General features: G+C 39.5%; 2 protein-coding genes and 2 long non-coding RNA genes across 6 annotated transcripts; 3 read left to right on the top strand and 1 right to left on the bottom strand.

The window, feature by feature from the left end:
- Positions 1–1,050: 1,050 nt before the first annotated feature.
- On the bottom strand, positions 1,051–6,262 carry LOC103990959 (uncharacterized). Its single transcript, XM_009410277.3, has 7 exons — positions 5,941–6,262; positions 4,776–4,923; positions 3,258–3,449; positions 2,251–2,379; positions 1,709–1,878; positions 1,446–1,576; positions 1,051–1,280 (listed from the first exon to the last, which is right to left on the bottom strand). The coding sequence occupies exons 1-7, from the start codon at positions 6,158–6,160 to the stop codon at positions 1,203–1,205; spliced, it is 1,068 nt and encodes a 355-aa protein (XP_009408552.2). The 5' UTR covers positions 6,161–6,262; the 3' UTR covers positions 1,051–1,202.
- Positions 6,263–8,053: 1,791 nt separating this feature from the next.
- LOC135616323 (uncharacterized) lies at positions 8,054–10,902 on the top strand. The gene is made up of 4 exons (XR_010488320.1): positions 8,054–8,768; positions 9,448–9,514; positions 10,162–10,419; positions 10,516–10,902. It is a non-coding gene; the product is annotated as an uncharacterized LOC135616323 (long non-coding RNA).
- Positions 10,903–13,552: 2,650 nt separating this feature from the next.
- On the top strand, positions 13,553–15,425 carry LOC135616316 (uncharacterized). 2 transcript variants are annotated; one of them, XR_010488318.1, is made up of 4 exons: positions 13,553–14,118; positions 14,223–14,432; positions 14,511–14,745; positions 15,147–15,425. It is a non-coding gene; the product is annotated as an uncharacterized LOC135616316 (long non-coding RNA). The 2 variants fall into 2 exon arrangements; XR_010488317.1 differs by lacking the exon at positions 15,147–15,425 and having other exon boundaries at positions 14,511–14,826.
- Positions 15,426–15,881: 456 nt separating this feature from the next.
- On the top strand, positions 15,882–21,287 carry LOC103990962 (LRR receptor-like serine/threonine-protein kinase GHR1). Of its 2 annotated transcripts, XM_009410280.3 has the most exons (4): positions 15,882–15,969; positions 16,113–17,662; positions 18,556–20,106; positions 20,513–21,287. In XM_009410280.3, the coding sequence occupies exons 2-4, from the start codon at positions 16,600–16,602 to the stop codon at positions 21,094–21,096; spliced, it is 3,198 nt and encodes a 1,065-aa protein (XP_009408555.2). In that variant the 5' UTR covers positions 15,882–15,969; positions 16,113–16,599; the 3' UTR covers positions 21,097–21,287. The 2 variants fall into 2 exon arrangements, with proteins under 2 accessions (XP_009408555.2, XP_064971810.1); XM_065115738.1 differs by lacking the exon at positions 15,882–15,969 and having other exon boundaries at positions 15,988–17,662.
- The last annotated feature ends 448 nt before the right edge of the window (positions 21,288–21,735 follow it).

The raw sequence follows: 21,735 nt of genomic DNA, 5'->3' as shown, positions 1-21,735 counted from the left end.
TGTTGGGTGATCTATCGGACCAGTCACGAGGCGGGTAGGCGAATGGTGAGGCGAAAGGCGTTTCGGTCCGTGGTTTGTGGGGTGAGACAGGTGTGAGAGATCCTCACGAGCCGCCGGCGGCGAAATCAGACGGTTAGCAACGTCCCGTTGATTTTGCGGACGGCTGAGATGGTACGGATCACACGGGAAGAGGATAAAAAGGAAAAGAAATTAATTCTTCCCTTTCCTCAGACGGCAAAATCTTACCAACTCGGCCCGGTCGGGAATCTCACGACGGATCTCGGCCTGTCATTTGAGTGGGACCCTTCGCAGCGCGCTCGTCGACCGTACACGTTTCGCCACCGCATAAGACCTCGTGCTTGTCCCCCTCAAAAGCCACACCGTTCTCCCCCGTCCTCCGTCATCGAGACGGCAGCAGCGCGGCAGGCACGCGTATCACGCCTCCCCCTATCACTACAACGACCCTTTCATTTGTCATTTAATTACGGTGTCACCATGCCCGCCCATCATGTCGCGACCATCATGCATGCATGCTATGCGCTGGTCTGGTCAAAGGTATGTGCTTCACGCCACGATTTATGTTACGACCAAAGAACGCGGCGTAGCAACATCGAGAGCCACGTCCTCCCGTCGTCGTCAAAGGCGCGCCGCGGAGCAGCGCTTAGCTCTGCTCTCGATGGGAGCGCTTTATGGCTTTTGGTTGTGTTACAGCACCAAGATCTCGGTGGGCTGCGGCGGATCTTTCAGCCGCAGATCGATGGCTCCTCGGATCGGTGATGGGCGGCGGGAGGACGAGCACCTGGCAGGGGCCGGCGGGGATCCCGGTGGCCTAACGGGGGCAGGGAAGGCCAGGACTTCGAGTAGCAATGCTACGGTCCGACTACAATGTCAAAGATTTGACCGGCAGCAGGGTAGATGGAGGAATCCGAGTCGATTCGATTCATAATTGGTGATGAATTCGTATCTTCTTGATCGAGAGTTCAAGAAAAGAGGGAGCTTGTCTCCTCTTGTTTGCCATTACTGCAGCTGCTGCATAAAGACACACTCAGCTGTTAAGAACAATTCTCTCTTCATTCGACTCTCTACATTTCTAAAGAAGAAACTGATGGGTGAGCTAAAGCTGCACTGCAGTTCGTATTTCGTGTTTGACCTTCTTACATGTGGTAATCAAATCTTAGGAATTCTACACCATGTTTGAACAATCACCTGCCATAATCACTGACTAGATTACTTATTACATGGTTCCAAGCCAATAGTGCTGCTCCAACGGCTGGTTCTACCTGCAGATTATATTCGAGCATTGAGAGATCCATATCATGAATATAAGATCAATCAGGAACTGAAGTTGAAGTCCTATTTGTTTGATATCTCCATCGAACGGCATGAAGTTAGATCGCTGCTAGTTAATTTTGACCGTAAAGAAAATTTGCAGATAAATCACCAACCGTGGGACGAACTGGATGTGCTCCTGGATATATCTTTGTGATGCAATCTACGACTGCTTTCCCGATATCCCAACTCTTGTTTGCCTCAAGAACTCCTCCGACCATAACAAGTGGAAATGAATCTTTTCCATCTGCATCCAGTTCACAGAGCACCTTCAATCTAACTTAGAGCACCAGCTCAGTGAAGCAGGAGTCTTCTTACTCCTACCTCAAGGCACACCAATGAGTTGTTGCGATGTTAGAAGTTAATCTAGTCATTGTACCTTCACCACACAAGTCAAGCCTCTGAACAACAGCTTTGACACTGGAAGTCAACTCTAAGACTGTATCATGTAGAATTCTGTTTGCAACTTCGTCGCCAGCTTCAGCAGAAGATACTACTGCCGGGGACAGTTTTGCGATACGAGCCCAAGATGGATCCGCATAAGTCCACCTGTTTTAGCAAGTCGACAAAACACTGTCAATGCTAATTCATTGAGATCAGGTTTCATGGAAGTGGCACTCCTAAGAAGTAAATTCTTCTACACGATTAAGATAACTGCCAAACATGATCTAAAAGAATAATCTAATCGATCCAGAAAACTGTTTCTTTACTTAGTCCCCTTTTTTTGGTTGTCCCATTCATGCGACTATTGTTACTGAGGCTTGTGCAGTAATTAAACCGGCAACTTTTAGTTCTCAACATGAGACAAAATGATCTAAAAGGTCACAAATCTTTAGTCAAATTCTACAGAACTCCAGCATGTTTTTAGTCAAATCTTTAGGCAGAAGCAGGCCAAGAAGAACTGCAAGTGCGTAGAAATACCCGATAAGTTCATCTGGTGAAGAAAGACCAAGCATGCTGAGGATCCCATAAGTAAGGAATGTTGGAGGGCCACGTCCATCATGAGCTCTCATTATTGCTGTCAATGCTTTAGCGGCAATCCCGTATCCACTGTGCAGCGCAAACAGCCAAACATAACTATATTTTCTTCCGAACAAAAACATGACAGTAAGAAAGATATAATAACAACTTTTTGTTGATTAAAATCACTTGCCAAAATAATCAAGACTATTTTCATGCACAAAAATGAAATCATCTGTATACATAAGCGTAACTATCCGTATGATACGCTGAAAAAACAAATGAAAGTTCTTACAGTTGCAAACTAGGCATTGCACAATTAAAGAATCCGATTTATATAAAGCTTGAAAAATCATCTCTAAATTCCCTTCCAAATATTTGTTAGCTAATAATAGCTCTGTGCACCAGCTACCAGTTGGTAAAACAAAAAGAACAGCCTCAATGGCCTGCTTATTGTGACAATGTCCTGTTTTTGTAATTAGTAGCTAGAATCCACAATATATGAAGGAACCCTTGTTGTTCACTTGTCACCTGTGAATTTGAAGGGGAAAAAAATGGCATTTGTAAGTATCAACTAGGTAAGATACAATTATCTTGATCGACAAGAAATAACTGACTTTCATGCAGAAGTAACTGCAAGCAAAAAGGTTACTTTTCACTCTATAATTATGTTAAAGACATTTGATTTGACAAAAAAAAATGAGGTAAAGATCATGTAGCCAACCTCGAATAGTTGGGACATCATGATTTTGGTGTTGTTATTGTTGTATTTGAATGTTAAATGTAACTGTTGCCTCTGATATGGTCATATGATGTTTCTGGTGAGTATTAGGTGATCACACATAAAGAACTTCCTGTCTATCTAGTAGATCACAGGCTTCAGTAAGTTTCCATGAGATCCTCACATACAAATCATGAGGCTATACCATCATCCAGTGAGTCTACGAACTATATGAGCAAAGACTAACCTTCCCCAGTCACCCAAGATGGGTCCTGCTCCGGCTGCTCGAGCTTCTCTTCCATCTTCTGTGAACCCGTAAGCAATTGTACCTGTACCGGCAATCAATACACAGCCATGGAGCTTGCCCATGGTTCCACTTGCCAAAGCCGCAACAGCATCATTTTCTACAAATAACTTGACATGCACTGGGAATATGTTTCTAAAAGAAGGAAATTAAAAGATCAGCATATCGTTACCACTTCAGTTAATTCTAAAAGCATTACAAAGTAGAGAAGGTAATGGCAAACTATCTACCGAACAACAAGATGTTGAGAATTGAGATTGTAAAAGCTTGATTTTATTTCAGCTATTAATTATTTCAAAGTAGAAAAGCTTTGATTAAGAAATCAGAAGAATCATCAGATATCAATGTGATAAAGTATCCAACAAGCCAAAAACTATGCCTTCATTAAATATTCATGAAGAAAGAAAATAAAGAAGCAGAAGCAGAAAACAAATCTTTTTCATATGAGGTTCTTCATGCTAATAATGGCAAACAGTCAGCACACAAACATTAGCCAAATTAAGTTTCATCATATGATATAGAAAATTGGTTTTTTTTAATCCATTCACAATTTCAGAACTCAGCCAATTCACCTCATTCTTGCATTCTGTTCATTTGTCTTCTTCTATCATGATATCAGTGTTTTAAAGATCAGCAGTGTAAATCCTCTGATTACCTCTCAGAGAAACATTAGCACAAGTAGAGTACCATCTTGAGGACTAGACAAGAAAATAATCTGATGTCCTAGCAATATCATGGATGCATCAGAATGTGGTTATTGCAGACATATTCATCAGGCACAGAAGGTACTCTAAGCCAGGGGAGTCTAGATGATCAATTTCAACTTTCAATTATAAGATCTAATGAGCAAGGCAATATGTGGGTCGGCACTGCATGGATACAGAACTTAGTTTGTGGAATCGTCCGATTTAATGATCCTATTTTGAGCAATTTTTTGGCCTTATGGTTTGATATTGACCATGTTGCCAGTAACCGATGTTACGGAAGTTACACTCACATAGATAGTATGAGAAGAGAAAATCAACAAAATTTCAGAATGATAGTAAATCTGATTATTAGATCAGTCCAGATTGACTAAACTATTCCTTATTCCAGTTCCTGAGTAATTAAGCACCACTGAGAGCTGCCATGAAGGAAAGGAGATATATGACTCAAGTGTCCTCGGTAAACTTCAACTTGACAAACATGACAAACACCTCTGTAATTTTTATGGCATAAAATTCAATCACAATCTAAAATTTATGTTTGATGCGAACAGCAGGTTAGCACATTTTCACTCCAACTCCATGCAAAATACTATCAGCATGTCGAAAATAATGAAACTGAATACAAGTTCCTCATATAACTAATGTAAAGCTTTAGAACTAAATCCACTAATCAGGCCATGATGTATATTAATTAGAATAAAGAAACAGTACATTAGACAGAAAGAAAATTTCACAATAAATGAGATTGACAAACCTGAGCCAATCAAGTATTCTTTCTTGATCGCTAGGATGATTGACACCAGCTAAGGCTAAGCAAACAGCACGAACAGCAGAACGATTAGAACCGGCCTTCAGAAGGGCTTCAGCCATGACCTTCTCTATTGTTTCCTTAGCTGCACTTTCTAAATGATAGCAAAAAAGAAGGTAAATACCAAAAGTAAGAAGTTATCATGGAACAACAAAGAGAAATCAACCCTTTCCCACACATTGTAGAAAACCGTAAGATTGCATATTCAGATTGTCTGATCAAGCAAATATAAGTCATTTTATTCAGTTATCAAAGATGACAAGGATTTTACTTGAACTTGAATAGATTTAAAGTTTGTAGGTATATTTAATAGGTCAAAAACCATGGATAATTAGTCAGTGGGAGAAAAATATATGTGACATAAATCATTGTGGCCAATCCCTTCTTTCTAACATCACCTTTAAAATTGCAGCTCTCTTGTTTCATTTGAATGTTCTCACATACTCTTACGATGTGAATAGACACACTGACCCATGGAAATAACGTTTAACTAGGTTTATTGTATCTACATCTCCTATTAACAGCCTACTCAAGTTGATCTTCTTTACTAAAGAGCTAAATCGAAATTAGCGTTGATCATATTGACTATCAAAATTCATAGTAAAAAAGATGAAACAATTGAGCATGAAGCATCTTAGCATTTCTTAAAGAACTTTCAGTTATCAGGACAGTAAGCAAGAGAATATGCTTTTTTTCTTTTTTCAAGAAAAAAATATTACTTTAAATAACGAATATATCCTCTGTTTTGTTCATCAGAACATCAAAGACTTGAAGAATAGAACAAATTTTATATGTTGTCCCCTTGTCAAAGAAAATTACATTTGCCAAAAAACCAAGAACAAAATTCTATTAGGGAGCAAGCAAAACTGATTCCTTATACCCATATGAAGATTAATTGATTCGATTACCAAAATGCAGTAAAGGAGGCACCTTTCTACTGGTTTCTGCAAAAGAGTAGAAGAAATCGAAGAAAGAAAAGTTGATCTTTCACCAGATTAAAGGTGAATATAGACGATAATGCCATAAGGAACCGTTGTGAAGCTCATAAATACAATAAAGGCGGAATCTTTGACAACTCCTCAGCACGAGAGAGAGAGAGAGAGAGAGGTACCTCCGACGGAGTTGTGGTTGGAGAAGCCGGCGACGGCGCGGGCGAGGACAGGGAACGGGTTAGGGAGGCGGCCGGCGAAGGAGGGCAAGGCAGCGGATATACACACGCAGACTGTGGCGGCGGCGCCGCCGTCGAGGCCGAGGATGACGTCGGCCCTATCCCTGCTCACCGGCGTCTCCATCTCAAAGTCCCACACCTCGCCGTTCCTGTATCTCTTCATCGTCACCCTCCGCAGCTTCTGTCCTTGCCGCAAGATGCAGCCTTTGACCTCCCGCTCTCTTCAACTCACTCTCCTCCTCCTACTCAACCAATTAAGCCAGAGGAGAAAGCCTTCATTCTTCTTATATGGAGCTCGTTGTTTGTGGTCGGCAAAAGTGCCAAAGAGTAGGAGTTTCGGAGCAAAAAGACAAATCGCTGGGAAGAGTCAGCACCTCCACCGCCGCCAGGAATGGAATCGACTTAATTGTGAGGATAAGATTGACACTCTGATTCAAGCTCTGAAACTAAATCAAATGAAGAACAAGGATTAAACTGCTCATTCCATGCAAAAGGTACGTGAATTAGGGAGCAATTTGAATGAGACTTCTTCACCATGATTATTACAAGCACATTGTCAAATAAGATACAGAACACATGGAGATGGAGATCTACCGAGAAGAAGGGTGGGATCGCCACATGGCAAAGTGAGGTTGGAAGACCTGCAAGATGTTTCTTGATGGAGACGTGAAACATAAGGAAATCTGCCGGCCTTTCACTTTGCTTACAATCACGTAGATAGGAAGAGTATTGTGTGTCATTCATGCTTGTTTAGTTGGATTGTTAACTCTCTGGTTTAGCTAGATTTTGTCTTATTTGTTTGTATGCATCGTGTGATGTAACCTAAAAATATTAATTATTTCCTTAATCACCAAAGCTTAAAATGCATTTGTAATGAATCCATGCGTATCATCAAATGTATTGAATCTTTTGCCATCTGCAGTCCTGAGTTAAAGCTGTGTCTCATACTCTATCCAAGAGTTCGACAAGAGTCGAGTTGGAATGTCACTCGACCGAAATATTAGTGATACATAAATGTCTCTAAATACATTAAAAAAAAAAAGAATTCTCCAAATACTTCCATTTTGATCTGTCGAGGATTGTCCAGTGTGTTGGTGCCATTTGTTGAGGTCATAAGCGGAAGGAGACGTCCAAAATGACAAACATAAAGCAAACAAGCAGGAATAGATAGACAAAAGAAAGCCAATTGTCTCGATCAGTGATGCCATTTGTAGTAGGCGTGCAAGTTGTCTGGTAATTTCTTGAGTCAATCTTATTCATAAATATATTTATATATTTGATTTTCTTCGTAAGTTTGTCTCGTAAAATCTGAATTAATAAATTTTAAAATCGACTTACATAAAATTTTAGAAAAATGATGTAAAAGATAAATAACGGTGAAAATGATTGTGTAAAAAGGTAGGAGTGATCCATGTTTTTAAATCCACATAATATTATTTTTTTAAAAAATTTAAATTATATATATCATTATATTAATAATTTATTATGAATCAATATACCTAAGTAAAATCTTATATATGTTAAAAATAAATTATTTATTTGAGCATCTAAAATCTTCCTACCATGTTTTTTTACACACATGAACTTTCAGCGTATATTTCGGTTTAATTCTACTTGCCAAATTCTAGTGTGAATCCTAAAGCGTGATTCTGCGGTTGCTGATGTATGATTGTTTAGCGGAGTAATTTAATGAGTTTATTATCTTATCCGATAAACTTAATAGGTCATAAAAATTTAATACACTAACAGATAATAAAAACGCACCTCCTCTAATCTTCTAGTGTGCCCCACCAAGTAAACGCGTGGAGAATGAACAACATGATGGTGCGTTTTAGTGGTACCAATCTTGGGTCGTACCATTGCCGTATCCGCCCTTGTGTATATACCGATTCCCACTGCGTATTTAGGAAATAGATCGGTTCTCGTGGGATCCACTGGTGGGACCGCCGCTGAGAGAGAGGTTTACAAGCCGAGTACGTGGCGAAAGAGTATTCCTCTTAGCTTTCATGACCATCAACGACCAACAGCTACTTCAACCTCCTCCGCCTGATTCGTTCCCGGTCTCCGCGTCTCTCCCTTCCCCTGCCTCACCTCGCGCCGAAGAAATCCTAGCGGTGACGACGTCCCTCGCTCCTCTGCTCTCTTATCCGTTTTTCTTGGGCGATTCATTGATTTCCTTTCTGCTCGCGATCGGTAGCTGCATTCGCGGATTTGGTCCATCCAATCGTTGCTGTTTAATTCTACCTGGGCTTTCCCCCCATGTACTGATGGTGATTTGTGTTGCAGTTCGTGTTTTTGTTCTCATTTCTTTCCTCCCCTTCTTTTGCATCGTATTTTTCAGGATCGAGAAGTTATTGAGCTATTGAGGTGTTGATTGCTTGTGGCGGACTCTAGAGAAATTTGTTGGTGATCTGGGGAACTGCTGGTCCGGTTAGGGCTGGCTTCAATAATCCAACCATGGCTCCAGGAGAAGAATACCGTGCTTTAAGTCAAAGGGGAGGACAATGCTCTCAGTTCTCTACTAAGTTTCTGCTTGCCTCCCCTTCTTTCCACGGTGGTAGGGGTGCCCTACCTTGGGATCTGACATTCCTTTCGGGCGGTGGTGTCAAAGTTAGATCCGGATTTGCTTTTACATTGATCATAGTTGGCGCAGTTAAGCATTGGAGACTTAGATATGTATGTTGTCAGCCAAACAGGTTGAAGGTGAGACGGCCACTCTGAAGCAGATCATGAGCTTCGAGGGGTCTAAAAGTCGTCAATCGCCTCTAATAGTTAGTGTTCCTTTCACCTGCTTTTTCACTTTTTCATGTTAAAGGATTTATTCGTCTGGAAATTTTTTTGTGCTTTTAAACTTTCTTCCCCCAGTTTACATATTAACTTTCAATTTTGTCGGCATTATTTGTATGTATTGTAGCATGATTTAATCTGTGATGGGAAATCTAAACACCAGATCTTTGCACCTAAACTCAATGTTATTCCTGTCTTTTGGGATGACTTGCATCTGTGATTAATAGCGAAATACTAGATCTTTGCACCGAAACTCATCTTCTTTCCATATTATCGCTTGATATCCCTAGTTCAATGGGTCTTTGTTATGTTTATCTTGAAGCAGTCCTTGCAAGCTTGTTGCTTCTTCATATTCTAATTTTACATGGCTTTAGTAATATAACTGGATATAGCAAAGTTCACATGAATAGCACGAGAAAATTGAAACTTGTAATCAAAGAATCTCAAGAAGTGGGAAACTGGTTGCTTTTCTCAACTACTGCACTTGTTTAAGTTTTTTCTCCCTGCCAGCATGATGTAAGTGATTGCTTATAGATGACTTCCTAGCTCTAATGTGCAATTAACCAGAAACTCTATATATGCATAAATTTGCCCAATAATTTTTTGCTGCCTCTTTCCCTTTTTACCTAGTCTAGAAGGTTTCTAACTGATGTACGCCTGCAGGTTAAAATAATTGAAGTTGATTTATGGAGTTGTCACGAAAATAGGAATGCTAACTAAAAAAATGCAGGTATTATTTTGTTTATAGGGAAGTAGAATTCTACTTTGTTAACTGCTGCAAGATATGCTTTGTTAAGGTGGTGAAGTGGTTATTTAATATTTCCAATGTTCGTTAACTTTTCGGGACGTAACTTGTATATTTTGATTTCTTGTTCCAAAGTTTGGAGCAGCTTTGATTTCTTAACTGTCTGAACGTGATGTGTTAAATATTGCGGACAACTACTTTGCTGCTTTTTGTCATCCATTCTCTTATTTCTTGATGAACTTCTTCATAGAACTCTTCTTCTCCACATTTAATTGTTAAAACTGATAAAGGATTCTTTGGAATACCAGTAATTATTATATCCATAAAATAGTCTTGTGTGGAAGAGAGAAGATATATTTGTTTTTTTGTACTTAGGTTGTTTTTCTTTTGAGTCAGTTTCGACGATCAGATACTTGTATCCAAAATGTTTAAAGTTCCAACTGCTTCTTAAAGGTTTGCCAATGATACGTTTTCCCCACTGATTGGAAGTTGACCTCTCTCATATTGAACATATCGTGAATCTAGCATGCTTGTTTTTCCTGTTCAAAATGAGTTACACAGTTGATGAGTTGAGTATTATCTTCTGTTATATCTAGCCTGTACTCATGTATGCACTTAATTTTGAATTTTAGGCATTATCACAAATATATATCGGCTTGGTATACTTGCAAAAGCTGATGGCACTTGTGAGGACCTACAATGCTCTGAGACAGAAGACAGAATCTTCTGGACATCATCGTCCCCTCGCAGGTATATCAGCTATATAAGCATTTACTGTATTTTGGTCCCTTAAGGGACTTTTTTTTTACATTTTAACCACTAACATGCAGTGGGAGAATCATGCTTGGAAGGATCAGTTTAAATATGATGCTACCACTTGCCAAATAAAGGTTACTTTTTCCAAATTGTTTGATGCTCTTGGGTATTGCTACAGTGATCGTGGAACTCTGATTATGATAAGCTACAAACCTTTGATGTCTTTGCAGATGACTACTGGTGGAAAGCTCATTACTGAATTGAATGAAAATTGGTACTCAAATATCATTGTCGATGAGAACAAAATGTTCCAGTCTGTGAGCCCCAGCAGAGCAAGTTATGTGAAACCTCACAGAGAAGATCTTTTTTATGTGTGTCATGTGGAGAAAGGAAGGGCTCTGAGCTTGTTCATTCAACTGCTGCCTAAAGATGGAATTTCAGTTGTCACTATTGTAAGTACACTTGCCAAGTTGCCCGTAATTTAGGATTAGTTGCTGGACTATTTGATGTATGTTTGATGTGATCTCTTGTTTAAAACTAAATCCTGTTAAATATGAACATGTTTTTCCTGGTACCATATGATGTGCATCAGATAACTGAGCTCTTAGATGAGAAGGTTCTCGGATCAATGACATGAATTGTTGCTGAGGTAGACAACTTCTCTTTTTATCTTTCTCGATTATGATTCATCTAAGAGTTCAGTTCATAGATGTTTTCAGGTAATTGTTTTGGCTGAGTCTTTAGCTATATTAATTGTGTCATCTTTTGTAATTCTAGAACATTTGTGCTAAATATTTCTTCAAAAGTGTAAAAGAGATATCTTGTGAGATAACTCATAGGTGATATAATTTATCCCACTTATGGGCTTGATGTCCTGGCCCAAACATAGCTTATATCAACTCTAATATGGTGCATGTGAGGTATAAAAGGTTTTACATCATAAAGTGCTCTCTCTAATGTCTTGATACTCGGCTCTGATTCTAATCACCATTATCATGACCCAAACCAATAGCATATGAACCACTGATCTAGAATATTTTAAGCCCGAGTTAAGAGTAGTGCACCCTTTGGACTCTTGTAAGTCGATCTAAATTTTTATCCACCTTCGATATGGGACTAAACCAAGATGTGCATTGGTCATAATTATTGGAAAACATATGGAGGCTAATAAATTAGTCTTTAGTAAGAAACACACTATCTGAAAGACAATCACTTCGAGCATTTAATAATTGTTCAGTATAAGGGTAATTCTGCATAGTATGATCCTGGCAGTTGATGTTGCATGATGCTATACATGACACAACCTGATATCCTTCAGCTTGTTAGTGTGGTCTTTGAATAGAAACTTTGTCCATAGATATTTTTAAAAAGAAGTAACATGCTCTCCTTGCTTTTTTTCTGCTGGTTTCCAATTCTTAAAAAGATTCATCACAGGTCACTTTCAAATAATAGGTTTTACTTCATTGCCCTCTTAAGCAACAAAGTACTTTGCGCTGGTTGGTTCTATCTGACTTGGTTGCATCAAATTGGATTGACATCTCGAGGTGACTTTTACATGTATGTTCTTGTAGAAAATGGTCTGGATGAGTTAGGTCAAGTTGCTTCTCAATCATGAAGGAGAATATGGATGAGATGAAACCAAACCAACCCTGACACAACCTGTCAAACCACTGGGGTGATTTAAATGGGTTGGTCCAATTCAGATTAGGTTGACCTGACAGATTCAGATTGGCATTGCGACCCCTTGTAATTCATGTTGGAGAATGCCATTAATTAAATGATTCTGATGACTTGAGATCTTACAAGAGCCAGCATTTTGGTGTTTTATGTTGTTAACATCCTTATCTTATTAAACTCTCTATCTACCTAGGAACATAGTGGTTTCAGAAAAGTAATTTCTAATGTACCATCTAGCAAAGTTTGAATGCACAGTTAATTACCCAAAATAAAACTTTGATTATGTGTTTCTTCAATGTAGGACTGGACAAATTTTCTGGCTTCTACAAACATTTACATGCACTAACTAATAACTAACTTTCTTTTTTGTTGATGAGGATTGCATCATACACAATGCCAGCCTTTCCTAGACTAAACTTGTCTTGCAATTTTTGGGCAGACTAGTTGCTTAGCAAACCCTTTACCTTTGGATCTTCTTCCAACCATCCCTGTGTATCGTAATTTGTTTGCAACAAAAAAGCCATATACATCAACGAAATTGCAGATTATCCTCATAACTCTCTAGTTTCTATGAGCAAGAACTTGAAAGCAATAGTTGAATTCACGGTGGAAATATGTTCCTACTTGCATGACAACAGTATTGTATTTAGCCTCTCCTCTCTGACTGTGGCAAAGGGTGTTTTTGTTTCCTCAGGTAATGCCTTTTTTTGTGAAAAGTGGTCCTTCTGACTGCTTTTATGAGTTTTGTTTTGTCTGGTGTTATGCAAAGAAGTAAAAGCAAGTACTTATTCTGGAAAGTATGAGAAGTTATCAGCAGAAAGTGACATTTATAACATTTTACTTGATTAAGGAACTTCAGATTTATCTGAAGTTGTTAACAGCTACATGAAGAGGAAGATTAATAATTTTTAAGATTTGTTTTTTGAGTCAGTTATTATTTTCTCTTTAGTTGAAACTTTATATAGATTTTCATATCGTATAGGTTTGTAAGGTTTTGGTACACCAACTTTCTACATGGGAATGCGGGGGTTACTTCATCTGTGATACAAATTCTGAAACTTCAAAACTCTCAAGCAGCAATGCTGCAATACTGCACTTAAGCTCGTACTTTGAGTTATCTCTTCACATTGGTGTAACTAGTACTGCATCTGAGGCTGTTGGTTATCTCTTGTTCATGCTATGAAACATTGATCTATATGAATGAGAACTGGAAACCTATATGCTGTAAGATGCAACAAAGAACATTCAACTGCTCTTCAGAAAAAAAATTTACTTTGTTATTTTATGACTTATGATATGGTAGAAGGGTTTTGTCCTGTGGGGCCTAAATATTGAAGTTATGTTCAGTTTGATAAGCTGTATTTGGTAAGATTCAGCTATGGTATGGTATGCATGTAGAAGATCCTGTCAGTTAGAAAATATAAACATCTGCTAAACTGCATATGCATGATGTTGTTCACATGTCAGTAACAAATCTTACGCAAACTTTGTCAATTATTCTTGATAAAGAAGTATTAGTCATGACTAATCCCAGAGTTGTTGGCATAGCCATTTTAATGATGGGAAGTGCCTGAATTTAATGTAAGCTTTGTTGCTCGTGGTAGTCCTTTGATGGTGGATGGCAACTCATATGCTGGAGAATATTTGATTTCTTAACTGGATGTGTGACTTATTTCTCTTCTCATGTGAATCCATGAACCACTTCACTATTAGAAACTAGTATTTGCGATTTCCCTGGTAACGTTTTCGTTTAGATTTGGCAGTTTGCAAGTAGTATATCGATGATCAACTATCAATAGAATATCAATACAGCCAATATTATCTCCTATTTTGGTGTAGCATGCATGATATGCTCATGATAGTTATAACATTGGTTGTACTTAATTTATTTATTCATGAACTCATTCATATCCTTGAATTGGATGGTGAAAAAGATGATACAAGGTTGCATACTTAACATTTGAATTTCTCATCAAGCATTTTCCAACCATGTTAGGGATATGGATGAAGGGATGATCAAAACTGTGGAATCATTTCCAACTATATGTTGCTGTGGCTGTTGGCAAACAATATTTTGATTGGATTATGTTTCTTTTTTTACTTTGTTGAGGAAATTGGGTTGAGAAGCCTTAAAGGACTAAGAGATAAATTGACAGGTTTGGGTCCTACATTTCCTGTTGGTATTGCATTCAGGTAATTTATCACAGTAGCTCATGTCCTTTCTCTTGTCCTGTTTTCTTGTGTTGTGACTGGCTGCTAGGTAGCTTTTCTGTGAGTACCAGAACAAACATGGTTCGGGTCCCAGCAGCTCATGTTGCATCACGATCCAGTGCACGAGCCTGTCAAGACTTCAAAGTGCTGCTGCATGACTTGGCCCCACTCCTGAGAGAGAGAGAAAGAAAGGGCAGAGCAACAATTGAACGCCATCTGACTCCCCCTTCTCAAAGCCACATCTCAACTCAGCACATGAGTGAGTTTTTCTACAAATCTGTCATTTCCCAGTGAATCATACTCTGCTACCTCATAATAACAGCTTTGCTGCTGCTAGATACTCTTCAGATGCACTAACTTCTACAGCTTGGATGGGGAGCTCCAGTAGCCTCCCAACTCTTTTTAAAGGCTTGCTTCTGAGAATCCAAAGTCACTCTCAGCCAAATATGAAAGGTGCAATAGTTTTAATACATAAAAGCTGGGCTTCACACCAACCCATGAGAAACTTTTGGAACAGGGAGGAATCTGCAAAACCAAGAAACCATGCCATCTCACACATCAACTGGCTTTGGGTTAGCTCACATCCTTCTCTGACCTAGCTAGCTTGGATCTAATCTTGATAGGGTATCAGAAAATACATGTCTTGTTAAACCTGGTTCCAATCTTATTGTTCTATTAGGCTATTTGTCTGTGGTTCTTGTTAGTGTCTAATTCATTCAGTCGGTCTCCTCTCTCCTCACTTTTGTTTACTCATCTAACGAAACACCATCTCATCAGAATACATAACAATATCATTTAGTTTATATTTTTATTGTTTATTCATAGTACTGGATAACATAAGTTATTATGTCACTTGGTATCATAGTACTACTGTACCAATTTGGTAAGAGTATATGGAAATTGGTTCGAGACGGACCCAAATTCTTAACCCCTGATAATAATACTAACATGTAAAAAATCCTTTGCATTGCAGATCAAAGATTTAGAATCGGACTCAGCTCAGACCTGATGGAAACGCGAACTCACATATTTGCTTTCCAAGTGAGAAGTACTCTCTCTCCGATTCACATGCCAAATCTGCACCAAAGCCTAACATAGCGGCAGAATGCGGTCAAGAAAGAATGGGTCAGAATTCCTTCCACCTGCCGTGGCCCCATCCCTGATTAAAGATGGACCCACGAAACACACTCCCTTGCTTTCTACATCCGCTTCCCACTACCCACCTTCGTTTCCTCTTCTTCAGCATCTTTGATGAGAAATGGGGTGTGGTTTTATCGGGATCCACCTCCATTTATTTATTAATAATAAAATTGCACACACATATATATATATATATATAGTTAGTTAGTTATTTTCGTATTTATCCCCAAAAATTAAGTTTAACAGACATATAAAATCTAACCTAGGTATGAGAGGCTTATCTCTCTTGATTATCACATTTGTAATAATATATTCTAGATTATTAATGTAGATATAAAAGGGATCGAGTTGAAAAATCTTTCTCGATCTCTTGTTCTTCGTATAAGTGATATTTTGGAAGTTTGATATTTCTATCTCGAAGTTATCTTGAATAATTCTACAAACGCAATATATGTTATTTCGAAAATTTGTAAGGATTTAAATGTAAAAACATAATTAATTAATTAATAAGGTGAATTTTAGTGGTATTTGGGGTCCGCGAGGCGCGCAGGGCCACTTTGGCGGGTAAAACACACTTGGTGTATACAAGTAGAACGGAGCACTCCATGACAAAAGCTACAGAGCTCGGCGAGGACGGAGTGCGACCCCATTCTACGGTTAGGGTTTTGGTTTCTCTCTCCTTGTGGACCAGAGTTTTCATTTGTTCTTCCTCCTCTCTTCTCTTGCCTGGTCTCGTTTCTAGGGTTTTCTTCCTCCTCCTCCTTCTATGTTCTGTATATTGGTAGTTTTGTTCTTGTAGAGGAAGGGGGAAGCAGGGATCTTTTGCGGGCCCGCGCCAGAGATTGCTGCGGGTTCAAAGCTGGGAGCATTTCTTGGTTCTGGCCCCCTCGCGGCCGTGGAGTTGCTGTTAGCCCTCTTACTCTGACCCCATTCCTAGTCCCAGAGAGGGAAAAGCTAGGCCCTTCCTCTCCTTGCTGCTGAATCATTGTTTCCCTCGAGAAGTCGTCATCTTTAGCTGTTTGTGACTCGGATCTTTGGAGAAGCTGCAATTTTTGTGCTCCAATCTTACTTAGAACCCCATTTCTACTTGAAAGTGGGAATCTTTTACGCTTCTTTGGCTGGTGGGAGATTTCGGTTGCTGTAAAGAGTGAAGAAATGGCAGATCGCTGCTGTAATAGCAAATGCTGCGTCTTTGGCATTCTAGACTTAGGTGAAATGGTGTGACTACAGGTTTTAAAAGCCGTTCTTTGGTTTTCTTTCTGTTGTTCGACTACAAGTACTAGTAAATGGAGCTCCTTAAAAGAATCTTGCTGCTGTTTCTGCTTGCAATCCCTTCCTCGTCGCAGCTACCTTCACCAGATATCCTAGCTCTCCTTGCATTCAAGAAGGGTATAACCCACGACCCGACGGGCTACATCATGGGATCTTGGAACGAGGAGTCCATTGACTTCAATGGCTGCCCTGCATCCTGGAATGGCATAGTCTGTAACGGTGCAAATGTCGCTGGCATTGTTCTTGACAATCATGGCATTTCTGGCCATGCTGACCTATCTGTCTTTGCTAACCTCACAGTGCTCTTGAAGCTCTCGATGACAAATAACAACCTTTCAGGGAATTTGCCAGACAATGTGGCCGTCTTCAAGAGCCTGGAGTATCTCGATATCTCCAACAATGCTTTCTCCGGTGAGCTACCATCAGGAATCGGTAAGCTTCGTAGCTTGCAAAACCTTACCTTGGCTGGGAACAACTTCATAGGGCCGTTGCCTGACTCCATTGGTGGGTTGGCATCAATCAAATCTCTTGATTTGAGTCGAAACCTTCTATCTGGTCCTTTGCCGGTGGCATTGAAAGGTCTCAGGAACTTGGTTTACTTAAACCTCTCTTATAATGCTTTTAGCAGAAGTATCCCAACTGGTCTGGCTCTGCTTTCCACACTAGAATCTGTTGATCTAAGCTGGAACCAGCTGGATGGTAGTGTTGATTGGAATTTTCTTATGCAGACCACAAGTGTTCATGTTGATTTCAGTGGGAATTTGCTAACTTCAAGTTCAAAGGAGCTGAGGGCTTTGTCAGATATATCAGAGACCATATTGTATTTAAATCTCAGTAACAACCGATTGACTGGGTCACTGATTGAAGGAGTTGGAATTGCTAATTTTGGAAACTTGAAGGTATTGGATTTAAGCTGCAATCAGCTATATGGAGAGCTACCAGGGTTTAATTATGTCTATGATCTTGAGGTTCTGAGGCTACGGAACAACAGGTTCACTGGTTTCTTACCAAGTGGACTTCTCAAAGGAGATTCTCTAGTTTTAAGTGAATTGGATTTGAGTGCAAACAATCTAACAGGTGTGATTTATTTTATGGAAGATCTATTTTTTGTGATGATTGTGTTGAGATTTCTTTTCATGCTTACCATTGATGCTTGCATTGATCTTTGTGGTTGTGAATTAGGAAATGAACAACACTTTAATGTCACCAGTTCTATATAAAATCTCTAATCATGGCCTTTGTAGTTTTCACAATGGCAACAAGGACGAGGGGAAAAAGTCTATTAGTGTAAGATTTATGATCTTCATCAACTTGTTGCTTCAAAAAAACGGCCGTTGTTGTTTGCTTGTTGAACAAGGCCGACAGATGTCAGAGTGAAGGAAGGATTATTTAGTCACGAGAAAACTTTTAATATCATCTCAATGGACTATTACAATGACTGGATGGTTCTTGAATTGGTTAAAAAATAATTTGATGTAGAGTACGCCACATGTAATGGTTGAACAGCAAGGATTGTTATTTAACTTTCATAAAATTTCACAGGTTAAGTTGAATCTTGTCAATGAAGGGAAATTGACGAATTTTATTGTCATTTAGTTGCTCTTAGTCATCCATTTGTATTGACTTGTTTTCATAACGACTTCTCAAAAGTATTCATTTGTTTTGTCAGTTAACAACCATGAATTTACTATCTAGTAGTTACTATGTAACAATGCCATCATGAAGCTGAGGTCTAAATCAATTACTAATTTTTGAAGCTGACATCTAAAGTTCTATAAAACCTTTTCCTATTGGGATTGGCACATTAAAAGAATCTGAAAAAAAGTACTCATTTTGTCTAGAACACAAATTAGTTTCTTTGGGATTAGCGGATTCCATTAACATCTTTCCACCTTGAAGCTGGAACCATGTTATGTTTCTCGTATTTGATTTTCATTTGCAGATTGACATGTTTTTAATATATGATTTAGGGCATATTAACATGATCACATCGACAACTTTGCGGATCCTTAATCTTTCCTCTAATGCTCTATCTGGTGAGCTTCCTGTGGTCCAAGGAAGCTGTCAAGTGCTTGATTTATCAGATAATCAGTTTAAAGGGAACTTGTCTCTAATTGCTAAGTGGGGAAATGATCTTGAGTACATTGACCTTAGCCAGAATCTGTTGATGGGGCCGATTCCAGATGTAACCTCCCAGTTCCTGCTACTTAGTTATCTGAACTTCTCCCATAATGCTCTGGTGGAGACTATCCCTGAAGTTCTTGTTCAGTTTCCCAAGCTTACCATCCTCGATCTCAGTTCTAACCAGCTCAGTGGTCCTATTCTGAATGACCTACTAGCCTCCTCTACCTTGCAAGAGCTTTATCTTCAGAACAATATGCTTTTTGGTGACATCGTACTCTCACCATCTTTTTCCAACAACTCCAACCTTCGCGTGCTTGATATATCTGGAAACCGCTTTAATGGTAGCTTTCCTGAAAATCTAGAATCCTTGACTGGCCTCCAAATCCTGGACATCTCTGCGAATAATTTTGCTGGTACATTGCCACCTGCTGTTACAAAACTCATTTACCTTTCGTCCCTTGATATATCCCTTAACCATTTCACTGGTTCCTTGCCGTCGACACTGCCTGACACGCTGGTATACTTCAATGCTTCCTTCAATGATCTATCTGGAACTGTCCCGGATAACCTCAGAAAGTTTCCAGATTCTTCTTTTCATCCAGGAAATTCCAGATTGGAGTTCCCTAGTGGTCTGCCTGGAACTGCTAATTCTCAACCTGAAAGCCCCAGTCACAGGCCATTTAGAACTTTTCTCAAAGCTGCAATCATTGCCGCATGTGTTGTTGTCATGGTTATTCTAATCCTCTTAGCCATAATTTTGCATTACAAGAGAGCTTCAAGTAGATCTGGATCAGAAAATCTTTCGGACAAGAAGGTTTATACAAGGAGTCTGCCAGAAACTACTGGAAGCAAAAGCAGGGACTCTGGTGGCTCAGTGGTGATCTCAGCTGATGATCTTATAGCTCCCCATAAAGGTTCTTCATCTGAGATGATCAGTCCAGAAGAAAAAATAACTGCAGTTGGTGGGTGTTCACCATCCAAGAACAGCCGCTTTTCATGGTCACCAGATTCTGGTGATATTTATGCGCAAGAAAATCTTGGAAGGTTGGATGTCCGTTCACCTGATAGACTGGCAGGTGATTTACATTTCTTGGATGAAACAATTACATTGACACCAGAGGAACTATCTAGAGCACCAGCAGAAGTGTTGGGAAGGAGCAGCCATGGGACTTCTTACAGGGCTACACTTGATAATGGGGTATTCTTGACAGTGAAATGGCTTAGGGAAGGAGTGGCAAAGCAGAAGAAAGAATTTGCTAAAGAGGCAAAGAAATTTGCAAACATCAGGCATCCTAATGTGGTAGGATTGCGTGGATACTACTGGGGCCCTACCCAACATGAGAAACTCCTATTATCGGATTACGTGTCACCCGGAAGCCTTGCTAGTTTTCTATATGGTATGCTTATGTTCCCAGCTTGATTACTGCTAACCCTCATTACATCTCTTTTTAAATGTGCTGTTGTTGGTTTCGTAAGTCTAATAAATGAATTAGTGGTTGTTCTTTGCTGTTTTCAGTTCAGGGGAAAGATTAAGTTTAAATTTCTTATAAAAGATTTGTTACAGAGCCAAATTAATCTTTACATAAGCAATGATGCTATTGAGAACATGCAAGTTGTGTTTTATCCAACTTATAAACTTGGCTCTTATGGAGATGCTTTTTCTCCAACATTTCTGGATAAGAAGTTACATTATAGCTTTTTTTTTCCGGTGTTAATTAGAGCAGAAAATTTTGCCACACTTTATGATTCGTCGCCTTTTAAAGTTCATGTTTGGCAACTCACTGATTGAACTTATACATTTAGATCGAGCTGGGAAGAAAGGCCCACCACTAACCTGGGCTCAGCGGCTCAAAGTTGCAGTCGACGTTGCACGTGGCCTCAACTATCTCCATTTTGACCGAGCCACTCCTCATGGCAACCTTAAAGCAACAAACATACTACTTGATGGTCTCGACCTCAATGCACGTGTTGCAGATTACTGCCTTCACCGCCTGATGACTCAATCAGGAACAGTCGAGCAGATCCTCGATGCTGGGGTGCTGGGGTACCGTGCGCCGGAGTTGGCAGCATCCAAGAAGCCATCCCCATCCTTCAAATCGGACATCTATGCATTCGGAGTAGTTCTGCTGGAGCTGTTGACAGGCAGATGCGCAGGGGATGTGATCTCAGGGGAGGAGGGAGTTGTCGATCTAACAGACTGGGTCAGGTTTAGGGTGGCAGAAGGGCGTGGGTCAGATTGCTTCGATCCTGCGATGGCTGCCGATGTTGAAAATCCGGTCGCATCCAAGGGTATGAAAGAGATGCTAGGAATAGCTCTGAGATGTATCCGTCCGCTCTCGGAGCGACCAGGTATTAAGTCTGTTTATGAGGATCTCTCATCCATATGAGCTCTAGCTGAGCGATTTGTGCAGGACTTTATTTAACTTTTAGGTAATTTGAAATGGCTGGTGTTATATCAATGCTGAGCATTTTGAGCTTGTTAAGAGAGATCACTCACCAGTTGTAGTTTGTGTAGATTTGTGTTCTAGAATGTAGATCCAGTCTAATACTAGTCAAGAGCTCATGATCATTTGTGGTAGTTTTGCTGCTATTGATCTCATTAGCCAGTGAGATATAATTGAGTCCTTTTTTTCTCATTGTTTCCAAGGTTGGGTGTGAAAACATATCCAGTATCAATCAGTGATGATATACCAAGTGAATTGGATATATGACATGCAGGGATTCAAATCAGGTTTTAGGCAGATAGGACATCAAATAAAGAACAAAAGAAAACTCGTTTAGAGAAATGTAGTTTTTGCAGAGAAGATTTTAGCTACATGAGGTTGTATGAATTATGATCACCTGCATATTGTATTTTGGTAGATCACAATGTCAATGGTTGGAATGATGAGCCAAATCATTTGCTGCTACAACTGGGGAACAGAGGAAGACATATTTATGTTTTGTACTTCGAGTGAGACTGATAATTTTATTAAGTATTGGCAACTCTCATTTTGATGTATCTTTTCTCCATATGCTAAAAAATG

Source organism: Musa acuminata, chromosome BXJ2-7 (assembly GCF_036884655.1).
Source record: "Musa acuminata AAA Group cultivar baxijiao chromosome BXJ2-7, Cavendish_Baxijiao_AAA, whole genome shotgun sequence".
NCBI classification, from domain to species: Eukaryota; Viridiplantae; Streptophyta; class Magnoliopsida; order Zingiberales; family Musaceae; genus Musa; species Musa acuminata.
This window is presented reverse-complemented; position numbering and strand designations above follow the sequence as displayed.

Excerpts from the sequence above, each read along its gene's own strand:
- LOC103990959 (XM_009410277.3), bottom strand. The coding sequence starts at position 6,160 with ATGAAGAGATACAGGAACGGCGAGGTGTGGGACTTTGAGATGGAGACG. Across the intron at positions 1,879-2,250 it reads TCACCAGATGAACTTATCGG|GTGGACTTATGCGGATCCAT; the intron begins GTATTTCTACGC and ends TTGCTAAAACAG. Across the intron at positions 1,577-1,708 it reads GCTTGACTTGTGTGGTGAAG|ATGGAAAAGATTCATTTCCA; the intron begins GTACAATGACTA and ends AACTGGATGCAG.
- LOC103990962 (XM_009410280.3), top strand. The coding sequence starts at position 16,600 with ATGGAGCTCCTTAAAAGAATCTTGCTGCTGTTTCTGCTTGCAATCCCT. Across the intron at positions 17,663-18,555 it reads GAGTGCAAACAATCTAACAG|GGCATATTAACATGATCACA; the intron begins GTGTGATTTATT and ends TATATGATTTAG. Across the intron at positions 20,107-20,512 it reads CCTTGCTAGTTTTCTATATG|ATCGAGCTGGGAAGAAAGGC; the intron begins GTATGCTTATGT and ends TTATACATTTAG.